The sequence below is a fragment of the Globicephala melas genome, chromosome 1 (genome assembly GCF_963455315.2).
Source record: "Globicephala melas chromosome 1, mGloMel1.2, whole genome shotgun sequence".
Lineage (NCBI taxonomy): Eukaryota > Metazoa > Chordata > Mammalia > Artiodactyla > Delphinidae > Globicephala > Globicephala melas.
Window position 1 is genome coordinate 119,606,616 of NC_083314.1, and position 19,418 is coordinate 119,626,033.

General features: G+C 38.7%; 1 protein-coding gene across 1 annotated transcript in view; it reads right to left on the reverse strand.

The window, feature by feature from the left end:
* Nucleotides 1-18,922, reverse strand: part of PTGFR (prostaglandin F receptor) — a 57,861-nt gene extending 38,939 nt beyond the window's left edge. Inside the window, exons 1-2 of the mRNA XM_030866032.2 lie at nt 18,817-18,922; nt 16,492-17,361 (exon numbers count right to left, since the gene is read on the reverse strand). Of these exons, the coding sequence (XP_030721892.1) occupies nt 16,492-17,289 (798 nt within the window). The 5' untranslated portion in view covers nt 17,290-17,361; nt 18,817-18,922. The remainder of the gene's footprint in view (nt 1-16,491; nt 17,362-18,816) is intronic.
* Between the last annotated feature and the right edge of the window lie 496 nt (nt 18,923-19,418).

Consider the following 19,418-nt stretch of genomic DNA (forward strand, 5'->3'; position numbering starts at 1 on the left):
TATACCCACCACTGAGTTTTTTGTGCTGGTTGTTCCCTCTACCCGACCACCCTGCCCATATATCTTCCTGTGGCTGACTCCTTTTTGTCATCCAGGGCTAACCTCATCATGAAGCCTTCCCTGACCATCCAATCTAAAAGAGTCCCAGCCCACCCTCTGTCATAGCACATACAGCTATACGAAGTCATTCTGTTAATTTCTTTGTTTACTTCTTCTTCCTCTCTCTCTCTCTCTCTCTCTCTCTCTCTCTCTCCCCGCAAATAGTCCCTACCCCTGGCTACCACCACCCTCAGAAGAATGTAACCTCCATAAAAGACGGAATATTGCCTGTCTTATCCAGCACCATGCTCCTAGAACACAGAACAGTCTCTGACACATGAAAGGCTCTAAGAAAAATATTTATTGAATAAATGAACATTTCTAAACATATTATATTTACGGATGCATTTTAGGGTTTTTTTTAGAGTGAATTTTCACTAAGGCCATATCTTCAGCTCTCTCTAAAAATCAAGGATGATGGCTTCTTCCAGCTGCAAACATGCCTGGTTATGACTGCAAGACATTTGGAACAAAGAGGCTGTTCACTGAGAGATAAACACATTTTCAGGATAAAAGTTTGTTTTGCTATAATCAAAATTCTGAAACTGGCTCTTCATGGCACGCTATTCTTGATATTCAATAGCAACTAACAGAGCTGCTATTATCATTTTTGTAATTTACCCAGATAAATTAGGACCCATTTAGCTTGGGGACAGCAGGAAAAGGTAGGAGACTAAGGATATTATCAATAGGAAGAAGAGAAGCAATTTTTTTTTTTCTAATTTATTTAAGGCAGACTTTTTTAGCAAATTTGTTCAAGGACTTACTCCCAGTCAGGCCTATGTCAGAAAAATAGTAGAGTACAAAAATAATCCTCCTTTTAATCCTGTTCATCTTTCTTCACAAATTACAACCATCTCAATGTCTTTGAGCTCTCTTCATGTCAGAGCTCTTCTCTTGACTGAAATCTGAAGATATCTTAATTTTAACTATATAAAATTTGCATTGTAACACATGGCCAGTGATGTTACAACTGCTCATGATGCTAAATGCAAATAATGTCCAGCTAAATGCAAATAATGTCCAAGAATACGATTGTATTCTTTGGGTAAACCTTCTGAACATACAGAATCGTAAATAGTTTCCATGTCTGAAGAAATATACAATTGAAAAGGTAATAGGGATTCAGTGAGTTAACATCTGTAAACTGCTGAGAGCATTGTCTGGCATATGGCAGGAGCTATATAGATGAGGGGTTTTAATTAATTCTCACACTACAAAATGAAATTTCTAGGCAAAAACTTTACGTTTAAAATGATCACCACAGTTATAGTTTCTAGTTACCTTTCAAGAACTTTACTGCTTTTTTCCAAAACTAACATTTAAAAATAAAATCCTTATGTGACATCATATGCATTTAATAACCATCATTATAAGGATGTTGCTTCATTCACTAATTTCTTTTGTAATGAAAGGATTCTAATGGATGAGCTGCATTTTCCTTGAACCTCTCCAAGTAGTGTACCACGCACCACAAGAAATAGAGTAGAAACATATGGCCTTGACTCTGTCATTAGGGGCTCCCTGTCCATTTGAGATATTAGACAGTCACAAGACAAGTAGTGCAAATTTATGACTATATAGAATTTGATGCTATACTTTATCCATAGAAAGAGAGATAAATGTGGGTTAGAATAATCAGAACAGGTTTCATGAAGAAAATCATTAGATATAAATAAAAACAAATCAAGACTTCCAGAATTGTAATTTCTCTAATAAAAAGAAAATCAGATTTGCATCAGTATAACATGCTATAGCGACATATTCTCCTAGAGAGATGATCTTTAGCCACCAGCCGTATATACATTTGACTATACTTCATGCTAAACCATGCAATTTCGGCATTTCATTTATGAAACGTTAGATTTTCTTCAAGAAATTTTGGAAGGAAAAATACTTAAGTTACTTAAGCAACATTCATATATGAGTGTTCTGATTTTAATTATAAAAGCATTATTTAAGGAACTGTATTCACCTGTACTTAAAGTCATGCTAGCACATTAATTCCTCTGTCCCCTCCTCAGGCTAGGTGGTAATCTGTCACCGAATAGGGAGACCAAACTTCTCCCTCTACCTACCACAAAGAAGGCTCCTGTTTCCCACAGATGCCAGTGGCATTCAGTGGACAGGAAAAATGAGCTTAATTCCAGAATACACACCATCCTTCAAGCTGAAACGTTTTGGTTTTGTTGTTGGAGAAATGTGGGTAGTGGGGTGGAGGTAACAAAGAAACTCCTCAGGACTCACGAGGCTTTGTTACTCTGCTCAGGACCTGAATATGCTGGGCATCCTTCAGAAATCACTGTGATGCGTGATTTTTAACTGATTGCTTACTTGTCTCATTATCCTGTTTAGCAGATAAATAAGCTCTGAGCAAGTTGAATTGACATGAACTTGAGCTTTCGGCAACCAGGTAAAACAAACCAAGAAATCCAAGAGAAAGGTGACTCCAATGCTGTGGTTATAGATTAAGTCAATTCATACTCAAAGCAGGTATTCGAGACAAGGACACCAATATAGGTAAAGCTGGTTATTCATTCATCGTAACAGCCAAATATAAAATGGCTTGCCAAATCAAACGTGAAATCCACGTCAATCTAAAACCCTCGAAATAAGCAGGCTAGCTTTTGTATTACTACCATTTATCTTAGATAGACAAACCTAAAGTGCTCAATCAGGAGGTCAATAGCACACAATGGAAATTACTCTGAGACATACTGTTGTCTTCTCCATCATCCAGGAATGCTTTTAGCAAGCTGGCCCTGGCATCCGTATCCACAGATGAGCCTGATACAAGCTTAGAGAGATGAACTAGAAAGGCAAAGATGTCCTCTAAATGTCATGCATTTAGAACTGCTTAGTATTTGTTTTTCTTGATTGAAAACAGCAATTCTTTATATTCCCTTGAAATAAGAAAGAGTCTGCCTTAGCTGTCTTTGGACTTTCAATGGAAAAAACAATCACCACACACCCTATAATAGCTTCAAAACCACCTCATGCTAGCAAAGATTATAAAGACTATGGAATTTTTTTTTTAGCTCTTTTGTATGTCAGGTCATTTTTTGATTCAGAAATAGTATATGAGAGAAACACTGAAATGGTCAGTCACAAAAATGTCATTATAGAAGCATATAAATATTAAACTGTATCAGAAACTAATTTTCTGTTCACTGCACTGAACACAAGCATAATGAAAGAGATATGTGTTGTTACTTCTGTGTTGCAATTTGGAAATAAGCTTTCATATTAGGAAATGAGGAGAAAGAAGGCATTCACACAGTTTTTTCTTTCTATATGCAATTCTAATCTGGCTTTTCCCCAAAAAGACTGCATTTCTAATTTAAGCCTATCCACGGGATATGCTGGGTTGCAGAAACATTCTCAGAAGTTTCTTCCTAGTGCATAGGTCTTGGGCAATTCCAAACTACAACCTGGAGCAGGGACAGGCCAGTTACAGGTGCTGAGGTCCACTGTGGTCTGTAACAAATTCGTGGGAACAGGTAGAACTGACCTACTTTCTAAACTGGAAATTAGCCATGCTCTTCCCTTCACTGACCCCCCTTCTGATTCAACTTCATGCTTCCCAAATTAGCAGAACTAAAGCACCCACCAGAGTACATACTACAGAATATCAGAAAATTTATTCCCCATGTTGTATTTTCTTCAATGTCAGAATTCTAGAGCTCAACCAAGAGGTATTGGGGTCATGACAGAGAGGGAGAGAAAAGCTCTTCTTGTTCTGCTTGAATGTTATGATGATGCTGTATTCCATTAATAAGAATGGCACAAAAAGATTCTTAGACTATCCCAATAATAGTAAACGCACAAACAAAATGCAAAAAACCCGAAAATTCTATTGCTTTCATTGCACTAATAATGCTCACCTTCAGTATAAGATAAAAAGAATTTAAGGCAAACTGTTTTAAAAGTGAGAGGGAAGGTTGCTTTATGTTTATAAAAGGAATAATTTACAACAAAGATATAAAAGACATGAATTAACCCCGATGACATTATGTTGAAATCTAAATCATCGAAATCCAATGAAAACCATTAGAAATACAAATATAAACTAACAAAACACAAATATAATAAAATTCCAAGTTCTCATACACTTTTTTTTTTTTTTTTTTTTTTTTTTTTTTTTTTTGCCATACGCGGCCTGTCACTGCTGTGGCCTCTCCCGTTGCGGAGCACAGGCTCCGGACGCGCAGGCTCAGCGGCCATGGCTCACGGGCCTAGCCGCTCCGCGGCATGTGGGATCTTCCCGGACCGGGGCATGAACCCGTGTCCCCTGCATCGGCAGGCGGACTCTCAACCACTGCGCCACCAGGGAAGCCCTCATACACATTATCTGACAGAACAATTAGAAAGAATAATAAGAAAATAATATTCTATTACCAATAATATTGATTTAATACCTATGTATTGAACTTTGTAGCTTAAAAAAGAGTGTAAATTCTTTTCAAATGCCCATGGGATATTTACAAAATCTGATAATAAGAAGTTAACTAAAAAAGAAAGAAAGAAAGAAAGAAACCAAGAAGTTAACTAACTTGAAAACAGTAAGGTTTGTAAGTTGATGTATGCCATTTTTTTTTTTTTAACATCTTCATTGGAGTATAATTGCTTTACAGTGGTGAAGCAACTGACAAAGGATATAAGGCATTTTTAAACTGTTAAACTAAACAGCCCTCTGGAAAGACTAATTTTAAAAGAAAAATTTCAAATTTTGTGTTATGACAAAACTACAAAATTATTATTCAAAACATGATTATGATCACGAAAGGGGACACTCTATATTGTAACTGATAAACTGAACACAAGTCTAAATAAAATGTGAAGAAAATGGTAATTGTACGTAAAGTTAAATTTAGATCAATAGGATGAAATAAAGAATATAGAAAGATCCAAATAGGGCTTCCCTGGTGGCGCAGTGGTTGAGAGTCTGCCTGCCGATGCAGGGGACATGGGTTCGTGCCCTGGTCCGGGAGGATCCCACATGCCGCGGAGCGGCTAGGCCCGTGAGCCACGGCCGCTGGGCCTGTGCGTCCGGAGCCTGTGCTCCGCAACGGGAGAGGCCACAACAGAGAGAGGCCTGCGTACCGCAAAAAAAAAAAAAAAAAAGAAAGAAAGATCCAAACACATTTAAGAATTTCATATGTAATAAAGGTAGGAATTTAGAACAGCTGCAGAAAGACCATTTAATAAATGATTTGGGATAACTAGCTAACCATTCAAAAGAAAATTCATGTTATTAATTTGCAAATTAAACCAACATAAACTATGAATGTATTAAAAACATAAATACAAAAAAATGAAAAAGCAAAAGTGCTAGAAGAAAAAAGAAATGAATACCAATGTCATCTTAGCCTGAAAAAGTATTTCTTAACATGAAACAGAAAGCAGTAACTACAAAAGAAATTATTGATTCATTCACTACTTGTATAATTAAAATACTAAGTTAAAAGGTGAACAATGAATACGGAAAAACAATTGCTTTTATAACAATTGATTTTATAATTATTTTTATATATTAGCATTATCTGGTCTTTGTTATCCAAAAAGTTCTTGAAAATCATTTACAGATACCCACACATTCACAAAAGAAAGGAGATAATGCCCAATAATATAAGAAAAAAAGTTCACTCCGTTAATCAAAGAAATTAAACTAATATGTATTCTGTATCAGATGAGTAAAAGGATGCACCCAGTATGTTAATAGTGTTTATCTCTGGGTAGTCAGATTTGGAAGATTTTTTAAAATTTTAATTTGTAGCTTGATGTACTTTCTTACAATAAAATTTTATAGTTAAAGAAAACATTGCATTATTTCAAAGTAGCTTGAGGGACTATAACACATGAAATTTAATATTCCTTAATAAGGATAAGATGCCCGTGGAAATAAGGCGAGGTCTTTCCTTTCCAGCAGAGTTCCTATAACATGAGAGTGCCTCTCCACCCTCACATCTATATATGCCAGCTTTCTGCTGCCTTCGCTGCTTCATCCCTGCTTCGCTCCCCATCCTGCATTCCGTTTCTCTGTCTGTTGTGTGGTTTTTATTTTCCTTGTTTTCTGGTCCTCCGCCATGAACAAAAATGCGAGAAGCAAAACAGGGGAAGATGTAATCAAAGTAATAGCAACAATGACTGTTGCTGCTGCTGCTACAGCAATGTTATTATTTATTATTTAATACTAATACACCTTTGGACCCAGAGGTTCCTCCACTATTACTAAAGCAATTAACCCTCTACCCTGCTCCCAGGCAAGGTCAAAAAAATACAAATAGTTTTATTTACGTCATACTAAAAGAAGAAAGAAAAGGAAAAGGAGGACGCACATAAGAGAGATTGGAGGAGCGAGCACAAAAGTTGTGGGTAAATTGAAGGAGCTAGAAAATATGATTCCTAGAATTTGGCTCAGGAAAATTTTCCCAGGTCATGTCTCTGTCTCTATGCTTTACTCTCCACCTGGAGAGACACCCAGCCTTTTGTTCAGTAAAAACCTGCTCAAAGAATAAATCAGTGAGTAAATTAACAAGTAGATTAAAGAATAAATGATTTTTTAATTTTCTTCATTTATATTATTAATGTTCATAGCAACTTGTTTTTCTTTACCTTCAGTCCTTGCTAACACTTTCTTAACCTAAATTCTTGGATGGAATGATTGGGTTTTGTGATGTTTCATTTCACCAACATTTATTTCTCTTCTATATCCTGAGTCACTTCCCTTGTCAAAAGATAGTATAAAATATTACTTTGAATTATGAAATTTTTATCATCTGATTTAATTTTTCTACTACTCATATTTCATTACTTAAAAAATCTAGCTTTTAATATTAATTTATTACAAGCTGCTGTATTCTAATCTTGTTCAAGCCTGTCCCAAATACTAAAGAGTTTGTTATTCTTACACTTTTATATCTCTAGAAATTATATACATTAGTATCTGTTTTCTCCTTGTTTTACCTTACAATTTACATTACTTGACTTTGGATCACAATTTTTTCCAGTAATATTTCCTTCTAAATGATATGCTATAGATATTTATAAGTTACCAAAAATAATCTTATCCACTACATTCATAACAGTATGCCTGCTACTCTTTTTCTTTTTTTTTTTTTGCCATAGCTATTTTATTGTATTTTTTTCAAGCAAAGGCATTTATTTGGTTATCCATTTTAAACATAGCAGAGGGATAGTTGGGGAGTTTGGGATTGACATGTATCTGCTATTTTATTCTAACATAAATTATAATCAAATATCTTCATATTTCAATTTTCTATATATGTCTTCCTTTTTCCTTTTCTATAAACACTGTTAATTAAGGTCATAGATATAGTGACCAATTAAATCACAGAGGTTGTTATTCTGCATCTAGAACACTGCCTGGCACCTGGCAGGTGCTCAATAAACGTTTGTCAAACAAGTAGACAAATAATTCCTTGTGGACTACCAAATTGGAAGTAACGGCTTCCTACTATAGCACCCTTATTCACTTAATAACTAATTAAAAAGTGCCTTTGATCAGCTTGTTGAGAGATGATCTTTTGTTGGCTTTTATTGGTCGACAGCATTAATATTTGCCAGTAATAGCAACGTAACGATAATAGTATAATAACTGAAGCATATGGTACTATGTCAGGCACTATTTTAACTTACATCTATTCATTTATTTAGTCCTCACAACAACCCAATGAAGAGATACTATTACTCTACCTATTTTACATGTGAAGAAATTGAAGCACAGAGTGGTTAGGGACACACAGGAACCAGAAGAAACAGGACGTGAACCCAGGCTCTTAACTACTACATGACACTGAGCTAATATTTTAGCTCCTCGAGTATATCTTTTACTCCAACTAAGTTGTCAGCTCTTCGAGGAAAAAGCTTTATCTTTTGGGCACAGCCCCAATAGTAGTACTTTATACATAACAGTCTCAATAGTTTTTGCTAATTTTAGCTTGGTTCAACAATGTATAAGTTAATATCTAATACATTATTATAATTATAATACTACATTATTAGATTATTTGAATTCAAATAAGATGTGAAAGATTAGCACAAAAACATCTTTACTTCTGGTGAGACAGTGAAATGAGGCACAATAATCTGAACCTTCGAGGGACATTGTTCAGGAACGTTTTCTGATCCCAGCGTGACCAAACCTTCTCAAGACAGGAGAAATGGAAAACATCTGGACTAAACACAGATGACTATTTCTAACTGAGATGGCAGGTAGCAATAACGGCAATAGACGCTTGAGGATCTGGGGACTGTGTTGAGCATTTACTGTATGCCAATCACTATGTTATGAGATTGTAAGGAGGACAAATCATATTTTCCAGTGGTACTTTTAAGTAAGATCCATTTTTATAATCAGTTCACGGATGTACAAAATTGGTTTAGAGTAACTCCAGGTCACAGCTAAGAGATGGTGGGGCTGGGACCCTGCCCCACCCCCCGCCTGTGCTTAAATAACTAGAGCATTCTAAAAGAAATGCTTGACTTGGGACTGTGCACTAAAAGCTAAAGGGAATCTTTTACACAATCCAGTTGTCTCTGTCTCCTTTGCCGTCACACCGCAGCCATACTCTGTTTTGGCATTTCACAATCTGAATTTAATTTGGGGATTCAATAGCTTAGAAGGAGTGAAAAAAAACATCTCCCTGTCTGTATAAAGCCACAACTGTACCCACTCCTCTGTGGCATTACCATCCTGACACCCAGGACGGAGGACTGACAGAATGACAAATTTACACAAGCTTTGAAAGGTAATATTTGCAAATATCAAAAGACAAAATTCTCCTATTGAATGAAATCCTCTCTAAATACAGATAAATGGCATTGAAATAACAGTTAAAATCTGGTGTGGCTGTAAATGATTTCCGAAGCAAACATAAATGCAAATGCATTTTATATACCTCCTGTAAGGATGAGACTAAGCAAATAAAGTTAAAACTGGCAACCCAGAGAGATTTGGGGCAAATCAACATCTTGAATTGTTCTTGAAATGTTTGGGGGCTTAATTTAAAACCCCAAAACACATTAAGCCAGAAGAGTTTTAGATTCATGGGGGTATAAATTTAATCCACATGTTTCTGATTCATTTACACTTGAATCATTCAAGTAATGTTTTGTAAGTGCCGTCTCAATGTCTGATATCTTTGGGCATTTTTATGTCTCTCTCCTTAAAAACAGGAAGCCATATTTTGCCAAGCGTAAATAAACTTAAAATACCTAAGTATTCCAGACAACCGTGCACAACTAAATCAACAGACTTTTGTGTAAATTCTCAACCTAGCAGTGTCTTTTTTTAATTGATTGACTTTTGGTCCAATTTTGCACCATACTTTTCCATGAAGAGAGATCATATACTCAAATGAATTCAATTCCAAAGGCCTATGCATAACTCAATATATTTACCAAATCACACTGTAAACCTATGTGTAATATACTTTATATTTAGATAATGTGTGAACAAATGGACTTCTAGAAAACGGTCCTAAACCGGATACTGCAGGAAGCAGACTTTGAGACAGAGATCTACATGCAGGCATTTTTCTGAGCACAGTGAGGTGATGAGGAAAGCAGGACTTGGCACAGGGAGAAGCAGAGCTGGAATGGAGCTACAAGCTCTGAAGCGCATATGACCCTTCAGAAATGTCCCAAATGAGGCAAGGGGGTAAGTGCTTTGGATCCCCACATCCACCTGTCACTGTACGCAGAATGACCAAAGAGAGGGGGGCACAACCACGGGCAAGGCAGCTCCCTTGACTGAGGGTACTTTCCCCAGGGGCAAAACTCACCACAAAGGGGATCTGCGTGGGGCACCATGTCTACTAAGCAGGTCTGTTGGAGTTCTCTGAGAATTAATCCTCCCTGAATAAAAGACCTCAATCTTTTAGTCTGATTAGCAATACAAATTGAGCCATGTAGTCACTCAATCAGCTGGCAAAGGCTTGAGGTAAGCAAGCCTATTTTATAGAGAAATTTCGACAATTACTCTGGAGATTTTATTTATGACAATGTACAACCAGTATCTGCAGGTCTTTACTCAAAGAAAGTTTTTCCTTCTGTCTCCTGAAGTGACCCCCTCAAAGATAAAACACCAATAAAAAATACATACATTTTGGGAGAAAAAATGTGTGCATGTAGAGAAAAAGGTGGCGCTAAAGATAATAATGGGGCAAATATAACTATGAATAAGTTATATCACCTAATTGTTTCCTTCGCCTTCAATACTTTGTATTTAATACTTGGTTCCTTAGTCCATTCATTCAATTAACATTGGTTTATGACCTACTACTTGTAGAAACTAAAACACAAACCAGTAATATAGCTCCTAGCTACCAAGGACCATTGAGACTAACAGAGGAAATTGGCATGTAAACATCATAACAAAATAATATCATTCCTAGTTTATCCAGGATGCTGACAAAATTCCTAAATTCCAGCACCAGATGCAAATTGTAGAATGTTCAGGATTCTCCAGGACACCATTTCCAACTAATACTCCTGGGGAACCTCTGAACACACGTTCCCCTCTCGGACTTCTCCAATCCAAATCCCAATTCAAAGTATTGGAAGTATTCCCGAGACCGACCAATTAAGTCCTGACCTCATCAGCAGACTGGGTCCAAAGTGGAAATGAGGGCCATTACCCACTGAGCCCTCCTTTATGGGAGATTCATTTAGCAAATACTTACTGAGCTCAACTCTGTGCCAGGCACTGGTCTCAGAACTGAGGACGCAGCAATAATCGAGGTCCCTTCCTTCAAGGAGCTTACATGCTAGAGGCAGAAGCCAAAACACAAAATAAACAGAGAAATGTACCCCATGTTATCGAATACTGCTAAGTGCTATGAGAGTAAATAAGGCAGAGCAATGGAGGAGAGAAGAGAAAGGGTACTTTTTAAGATAGACTACCTAGACAACATGAGATTTAAGAGAGGAGTCGGGGGAGAGCCACATGGATGTCAGGAGGAGAGTACTCCAGGCAAGAGAACACCAAGGCTTCAGGGACAGGAATATGTTCCCAAATCTCTCAGAACTGCTCCTCTGCCAGCTCCTGTCACTGACCTCACACCACGTACTCCACGTCCACCCAAACACAAGAGCAGCCTGAATTCCCATCATAGAAACTATATTTAATGTATCTCTAAAACATACCTTTTCGTCTGCATATGAATTTTAAGCTGCATGAGTCTGAGTTGTTTACGAATTTCCTAAAAGTAGAACCTAAGTCTTACCAGTCCTTTCTCCAGACATCATGATTGCTACTTCCACATTCCAAACCGGGGAGCATTCCCACTTCACAGAGGAAACCAGCTAAAACAATTTCCGACAAATCGCCTCTAAGATCAGCAGCAATGCAAGAATAACCAAAAAGATCTGACATAAAACTATATGAGAGTGAGAGTCCATTTTGTTTTTAATTTTAGAATGAAACCCATTCAAAGCCCTTTTTATTTGGTACAATCAGATCCAATGATGGATCTAATTAGTTAAATTTTTAAACTAATTTAAAAATTAGTTAATTTTTTTAGTTTGGGAAATAATTCAAACATGTACACATTATGTATATACATATTTATACATTTTCCGTATTTTTCTTTTCACTTGAAGCATGTAACTATACATCTGTTCACCATCCTTTCAGTGTAGAGGCAGGTGCACAAGACACATACACAGATTTCCATTACACAGGTCTTACATACAATAATGAGAGCCAGCCTCTCAAAGAAAGCAATCTTCACTAGTAGTCAAAATGTCCTATTCTGTTGTGTTGTTCCATCGTTTGCCACTAGCCCTGTAAGACCTGGTCATTATGATGCCAATACCTTTAGTAATTCAGTAGAATTCAATTAACCATTCATTTTTTGATTTATATCTGACAAACATCTTAGTGACCAAATGTTTAACTATATGACTAGAAATACTAGCAGAAGAGTAACAACCTTAGAAAAATCAAATTCAAACTCTACCTACACAAGAAAACACATTTCTTGGGTAAACTCACCTACATAAGGTATCATTTTCTCTTCATATACTTTATACTTCTTTTCCCAATTCAAAATGAACCTCTACCCTTGAAGAGAAGGTAAACAAACTAAACAGCCTTCCAGAAAAGATCCCTGAAGTTTAATTGTGTCATAACTCGACAGTTGCTGACTTAAGGAACAGATTAAAAATTACCATTTGGTTTCAATATTTGCTTAATTAACGCTCACCTACAGAACTCAGAATCCACATTCTGGTCAATCATTTCCAATCTCTTGACATTCATACTACTTAAGTTACAGTCAAGCAGTCAACAAGTATTTAATGCTCTGCCAAACTAGTGAAATAAGCATAGCAATAATAATAAATTCCTTTTAGGACTACATATTCTAGAAATGGAACATTAAAAAGAATCAGTACCTGTAGAAAGACAGAAGCAAAGACTATTAAGGAAATGTTACTTAGAAGTGCTGTTAAATGTCTTCTTTTTCTCCGTCACTTTAGAAACATCACAAAAAATCTTCAAGATTTATTTGGAAAAAGTGATTTACCTAGAATGCATGCAAGACAATTTTATAATTGCCATTTGACTCTCAAAGATTTTTGTATTAACTTGTTGCTAAATGGAATTGTAAGCTAATAAGTACCTATTGTATTTTCCTGAATTTTTCAGTTGGGATTGTAATTAAATGAATTTATATGAGTTAACCATGTTTAAAACTATAAAATTCAGTTATTGAAAATTTTTTTAAGTCATTAACAAGTTATATTTTAAACTAATATTACAATTGTACTACATTTCTAAATTTCAGTTCCTGAAAATACACACACACACACACACACACACACACACACACACACACATTTTCCCCTTTGTGGGAAAAAAACAAACAAACATTAAATTAAGAAAAACAGCTATAGGGGATTTTTAGGGTGGTGAAACTATTCTATATGATACTGCAATGGTGGACACATGTCAATATACATTTGTCAAAACCCACACACTGTACAACATAAGGAGAACCCTAATGTAAACTACAGACTTTAGTCAATAATAATGTACAAGTATTGGCTCATTGATTGTAACGAATGTACTACATCAGTGCAAGATGTTAATAATAAGGATGACTGTGGGGTGGAGGGGTGGAGACATGAGGAGCTATATGTGAACTCTGTGTTTTCCACTCATTTTTCTGTAAACCTAAAACTACACAAGAAAAATTAAGTCTATTAAAAGAGAAATTTCTAACAAACATCATGATCATCTTATCTTTGTATTAAAGTCAATCATCAAACTTAATAAAGTATCCCCCTTTTCATCAGCTACAAATTTAAAAAGTTTTAGAAATTATGCCACTATTGATGTTTTGATGCAGTAAATCTTGCCAAACCCAGACACCATCATCCGCATTACTCACTTCCTCCTTTTAGTGTATGCACCTGTACCCCATTCCAGTTTGAGGCTTGAAAATGACAGTGAACACAGGTCAAAGAGTGTCTTCAGATGTTCATTCAAATGACAAATCCAACATTTCATCCTCATCAATCATAGAGAGAAGGCACATGGTGTAAAGTAGGCCATTGACATGGAAGATGTCACAACTATAGTGCATCTATGGGAATTTAGAAGCTTGGTTTCAGAGATATTTTTTAAACAAGAAGCTTTTAAAATATAGGGTGGAGAATAATGGCTCAGTCATTAATACCTGTGCAGTTCCTCCTGGGCACTTATGTAGTAAAGAAGAAATGGTTCAACAGAGGAATCGGTGTTAGGTGTTATTTTGGCATTCCCAAGCCTGGGTTTTTCACTCAGGTTCCATTTAGAACTATCTGGTGGTCTTAATGTAATGTGCAAGGCACTTATGTCCAGGCCACAAGTTATAAATCCTTCAGACAGAACTTGCCATGAAGACCCAAGACTCCACAAGAGAAACTGAAAATAATGCTTGAAACAACTTAAAACATCAATCCAGCAGGGGTATCTGTGGTAGACCTACTACACATCTAATGCAGAAATAATTTTCCACACTAAAAAGCATTTTAGAAGTATTGATACATTGGTGTCATAGGTGTAGCAATAATTCACAGTTAAATAGAACGCAGACCTCAGAAAATGTTTCACAAAAATAAAATTATATTCCACTAGGAAATATGTTCAAAATATGAATTAAATTGTAATATCTATTTTAACAGTAAAGAAAACCAAAAATTCAGGAAAAGAAATTAGAGAAAAACATAAATTCAAAATATCCATGGTGAGGATGAAATTTTGTTACTTTCCATTCCCTTACAGTAGTTAACCTATAACTCCTATTTCTCAAAGTCAAAAGCCAGAACTAAGTAGAATTTTAAAGGTGACTCAGAACAAGCAAAAACCAAAACACCAGTGATTAGCCCAGTTGTCCAGATTATCTGTCTCTCATTAAGTTCACTATTTCATGGTTTTCAGGTTTTCTCCAGAGCTAGGACCTTCATTTTTACATTTTCTTTAAATATTTTCAGCTACCTCTTTTCTCCCTTTCTTAGTATTCCCTTTCCAACCCTCAAATTAATTTCGTTTTTGCTCAGACTCACTGTTTATTTTAAAAAGCTACTCTATTTAAAAGTTTAAGAAGAAGAGGAGCATTACTCTAAGGGAATTTCCTTTGTCAAGTAGCATAAATTAAACTCTCTAAGAATGAACACTGAAATGACTCGATGTGTTGATAGAACTCGTCTCTGCTATTCAGATTCAAACAACTGAACTATGAGCTCAGATGAGACCCCTAACTGGGGTCACCCAAGGCCTCCTAAATTGACAATAAGCCAGCCTCAAAACGTTGACTTGCCATTGACAGATGTAGCCTATCCTCTCCTCGGTTGGGCCCCTAGGAGAGTTCTGGAACATCACGAAAAAAATATTTAAATGATACAAAAATTCCGGAAGCCAAATTCAAATTGTGAGGAAATAACAGAGATAGAAACAAATTTTTTTTTTTTTTTTTGCAGTACACGGGCCCCTCATTGCTGTGGCCTCTCCCGTTGCGGAGCACAGTCTCCGGATGCGCAGGCTCAGCGGCCATGGCTCACGGGCCCAGCCGCTCTGCAGCATGTGGGATCCTCCCGGATCGGGGCACGAACCCGCGTCCCCTGCATCGGCAGGCGGACTCTCAACCACTGCACCACCGGGGAAGCCCAAGAAATATTTTAAAAGTAGAAATCTTTTTGCAGAATAAAATCAACTACCATAGGATCTGTCTGCAGCAACAGCTCTCAAAGACTTTTCTGTTCACCAGGACCATCAGGATTGGTTATTAAAACCCTACTGGCAACAGTTCTTGGACAATGGACCTAAGGCGGCCTAGAAGAACTGCATTATTAACAAGCACCTGCATAACACGATGCAAGGTATGACCATGACCTTTGTGTTATGTCTACCTTTGTCTCACCCTTTTGCTTTACCTCTACCTGGGTATCACCTGTATTACTATCTTTGGATACCAATCTGTTTCCCCACTGGTACAAAAAAAGGGATCAAAATAATCTTTACTGCCATCAGGAGCTACATACAGAAGGATGTTTTCTCTTTCGTTGTATGTTATCACTTTTTCCATCATAAAGTAAACTGTTGGAGACAGTTATGGTCATACTTATCAATCATAAGTATTTTGTCTTCTACCTAGAAAGTCATATAAATGATTTATGTTTGTTGCTAATTCTTTAAACTTAGCCGTCATTTCCAAATAAAAATACCAAGATGTTAAATATAGCTGCTGGCTAAATTGAAAAAGAGGAAGGAATGAAATGATAAGAGAAGAATCCCTGGCTCTCCTGCCAATCATACCCCTCCCTGCATTACTATCATCCTGGGTTAGTGAACTAGTGATTCTTTATCTACCCATCTAGTTCACCTACACTATCCAACTATCTCAACCCATCACCTCCCTTTGCGAGCTGAGACCTGGTCATTGTGTGCTGAGAAGCAGCCAGTCTATAAATTACAAGTCCATGTGGTTTTCTATCAAGACTTACTGGAGTCCATTCTAATATTGTTTTATAGCCTTTTTTTTCACATTTTAGAAACTAATCATATTCAGTATATTAAAACTATGTTACTTTTGTGAAAATTACTTTATACCACACTGCAACAGGTAACACTATGGTTAGAATTGTTTAGGGAGAGATTTCTTTTAATTCTGGGCTTGTGGGGAAATAACCATCTATGTCATAAATAGCTTAATTCTAAGCCAGAGCTGAGAACTAAAGTAAGTTCTGAGTAGAAGTAAGTTCCAGCATTTAAAAGATGAAACAGCATTGCCCATCAAGACTACCAACTTTGAAAAGACAAGAAACCTTGTATTGAATATCGATTAACTGAACAAAGCAAAAATTGTCAAAACCGTAGGTCCTTACCAGAAATGGACTCCAGCAAACGCAGGAGACACACATTATACCCAGGAGCTGGATGACCATTTCAAAATGATGAGACCTGCCTTGTCTGTGCTGCTGACTTTTAAATTTAACTCTTAAAAGTGAAATTCCTGTGATGGCATTGCAAAAAAATGAAATACCAAGGGCTAGGAGCCCCAGAAATGAAAAAAGTAAAAGATAAAACCTGTCTTCCCAGTCTTTGATGTGATCTGTTTTGTAGAAACACCAGGTCTTCGATGCTTGAATTTTATAGTCACGATGCCCAAGGATGGGCAGCAAAGCTACGAAAACAGCAAAAAAGCACACTCCACTCAACATCATTTTAACATGTTTGGATGTAATTTTCGTAGAGTGAAATATTGGTTGGGTGACTCCAATACATCGCTCAATGGCCATCACACTGCCTAGAAAAAGTGGGCACAGACCAGAGAATACCATGCAGATACCAAAAATACTGCAAAGGACGTTTGATTTGTCAAAATGGATCCAGTCTTTATCAGAAGCATATACAAAGACTGCTATAGCTCCATTGATGAGGTGCCCAAAGAAATCTGTGATTACCAGAGCACTAGCTAAAAGCAAAAACGATGACTTGTACTTCTGTCTAAATCTCTGGTATGCCTTCATGAGAATAGCAATAGCAAGGCTGTTTGATAAGATTCCCACTGTCATGAAGGTTATCGAAAAAGATATTGAAAGCTCTTCTTCCATTTGGCAAGTTGTATTTGAAAGGAGCCCGGCTGCAGGAGACACTGGCTGTTTGGAATTGTTCGTGGACATTGTTGTGGAGATAAGAGCTGGCCACTCAAGTCATCTCCCTCTCAAAACAGTGCAGGCTTGCGGTCCAGAGATCTGTAGCATAAAGACAGAGAAATTATGAGCCCTGGATAACTGTTCATCTGACATTGAAGGCCAAAGCTCCCCAGCACCCTGTGGTGGGAATCAGACTTATCTGGCCTGTCATGAGCAAGCTTGCATCATACTGAAAATAGCACACATCTGCCTGCAGTTCCACATTTCATTTTCAAGGTAAAGAAGCTACCAGAATTGAGACCCCTTGGTTAACCTCTATGGCTACTCTGCCACTGGGCACCTCCTAAACTGCCTCCTGACAATTCACTGACACCTTAAAACTCCTAAGGTTTACGAAGTCGCTTAACAAGGCTAGATTTAAACCCAGTTGAGTTTTTAAAGTATAATAGTCTATTTTAATAACTAGGTGACTTTCTAAAGTTTCTGCTTTTTTCTCTGATGAGCTTTGTCCCCAAAGTGCAGATTATTTCTTTGAGACCTATGACTGTCAGGCAGACAAAATCATCTTCTCCAAACTTTGGGAGGGTGCAAAGTGGAGCCACAAGCTCACTGACGCTGCATGGGGCGTCTCTGAATAAGTTCTAAAACTATTTGATTTAGGTCAAATAACAGCAAACCACACACATCAGTGACCCCTGGAAGGCTCAGTGTTGAGTCTCTAGGAAGATTTTCTGGTCCAGCTACCACCTGTGCAGAAATGTTGGCTGATGAGAGCATAGGAGGCAGGCCGCCCTCACTGTGGGCGCATCTGCCTAGATGCTGTTGATCTAAGTTATAGCTTCAGGGTAGCTACATCCCAGGCGAATTATTTATTTGTCGTTCTTTCTCTAGTGAGTTGAGGCCTGAGTCACAGACCCTCTATACCCGCCACTACTGCCACCCCGCCCCGAGCTATTTCCACCGGCGTTTCCCCAGCAGCTTTCTGGGAGGCTAGGAATTCCGGAGCCAGCCTTTCTTGGGACCTGCCCAAGTGGGGCCGCCCGGGACTGCCCGGAGGGCGGCCGCCTCCTCCGGTCTTACTCACAGCTCGACTTTCGATCACTACTACCCCACCGCCCCCAGGCCTCTGCTTGCAACATCCTTCCCAAACCTCTGAACTGCCTGAAACTTTCTGCGATTGCTCAAACGCCAGAGGCCGATTTCCCTCCCACCCCGGGGGGCGCCAAAGGCCTGCGCTGGCCAGGATGCCGGAGTCGAAGTGTCGCGGGCGGGAAAGCAAGGAGAGGGAAGGGGATCTTTTCCTTTATCCGTTTCCCTCCTCTGAGATCCGTTCTACCCGGTCCCCAGGCGCGCACCTCAGGCTCCAGACGGATCAGACATTGCTCTGCGGGTCTCCCCAGCTTGGGGCATCTGGTCCAAACTTGTTGGCCAGCTCAGGCTAAGGTGCCCTCCGGTGCCGCCGGCTGCTGCTGCCGCCGGGCATCCGAGGTGGGGTGGCTAAACCTCAGTCGGGTGGCCAACGCGTGGGAATCCAGCCGCTGAAGGGGTGTTTACCTTGGCATCCCGGGCCGCGGGCAGGGCTCTAGGTGGAGCAGAAGAGCGCGCGGGTCCGTGGGCCATCCCGCGCCCGGCTTCGCTCCGTCGCTGCCGCCGGTTCCTGGGGCTCTGTGCCGCGCTCTCGCTCCAGCTCCGGCCCGGGCTCCGACTCTGTCTCGCCGCGCGTGCTTCTGCGCGCGCTCCCAGCGCGGAACCTGCCGGGTGCGCTGGGCTCCCCCGATCCTTTAGCACCTAGCGGCGCTCACCGCCTGGGCGGGGTGGAGGGCGCGGTTGACCTCCGCCCCTTCCTCTCCGCCCCTTTTGCTTGGAGTCCAGAGCCGGACCCGGAGGGACTTGAGAACCGCACTCGGATGCTACGTCCCCCTCCTCAGCATCAGAGCGGCCCCCTCAGCTGCCCGACCACTTAAGGAAAAGTTTTGTTTTAAACTCATTCTCCAGCTAAAGGCGCCATCTCTACGGCTGTAAAATAGGAACCAGGAGAGCTGAGGAAAGCCTGCAGAAAGCTGTCGTGACAGCGTCTTGAACTGTCAGATTGCAGATTGCAGACACTTCATCCCAAATCCAGCTCAAAAAGGATAAAGAAACCAGGTAGAAGGAAA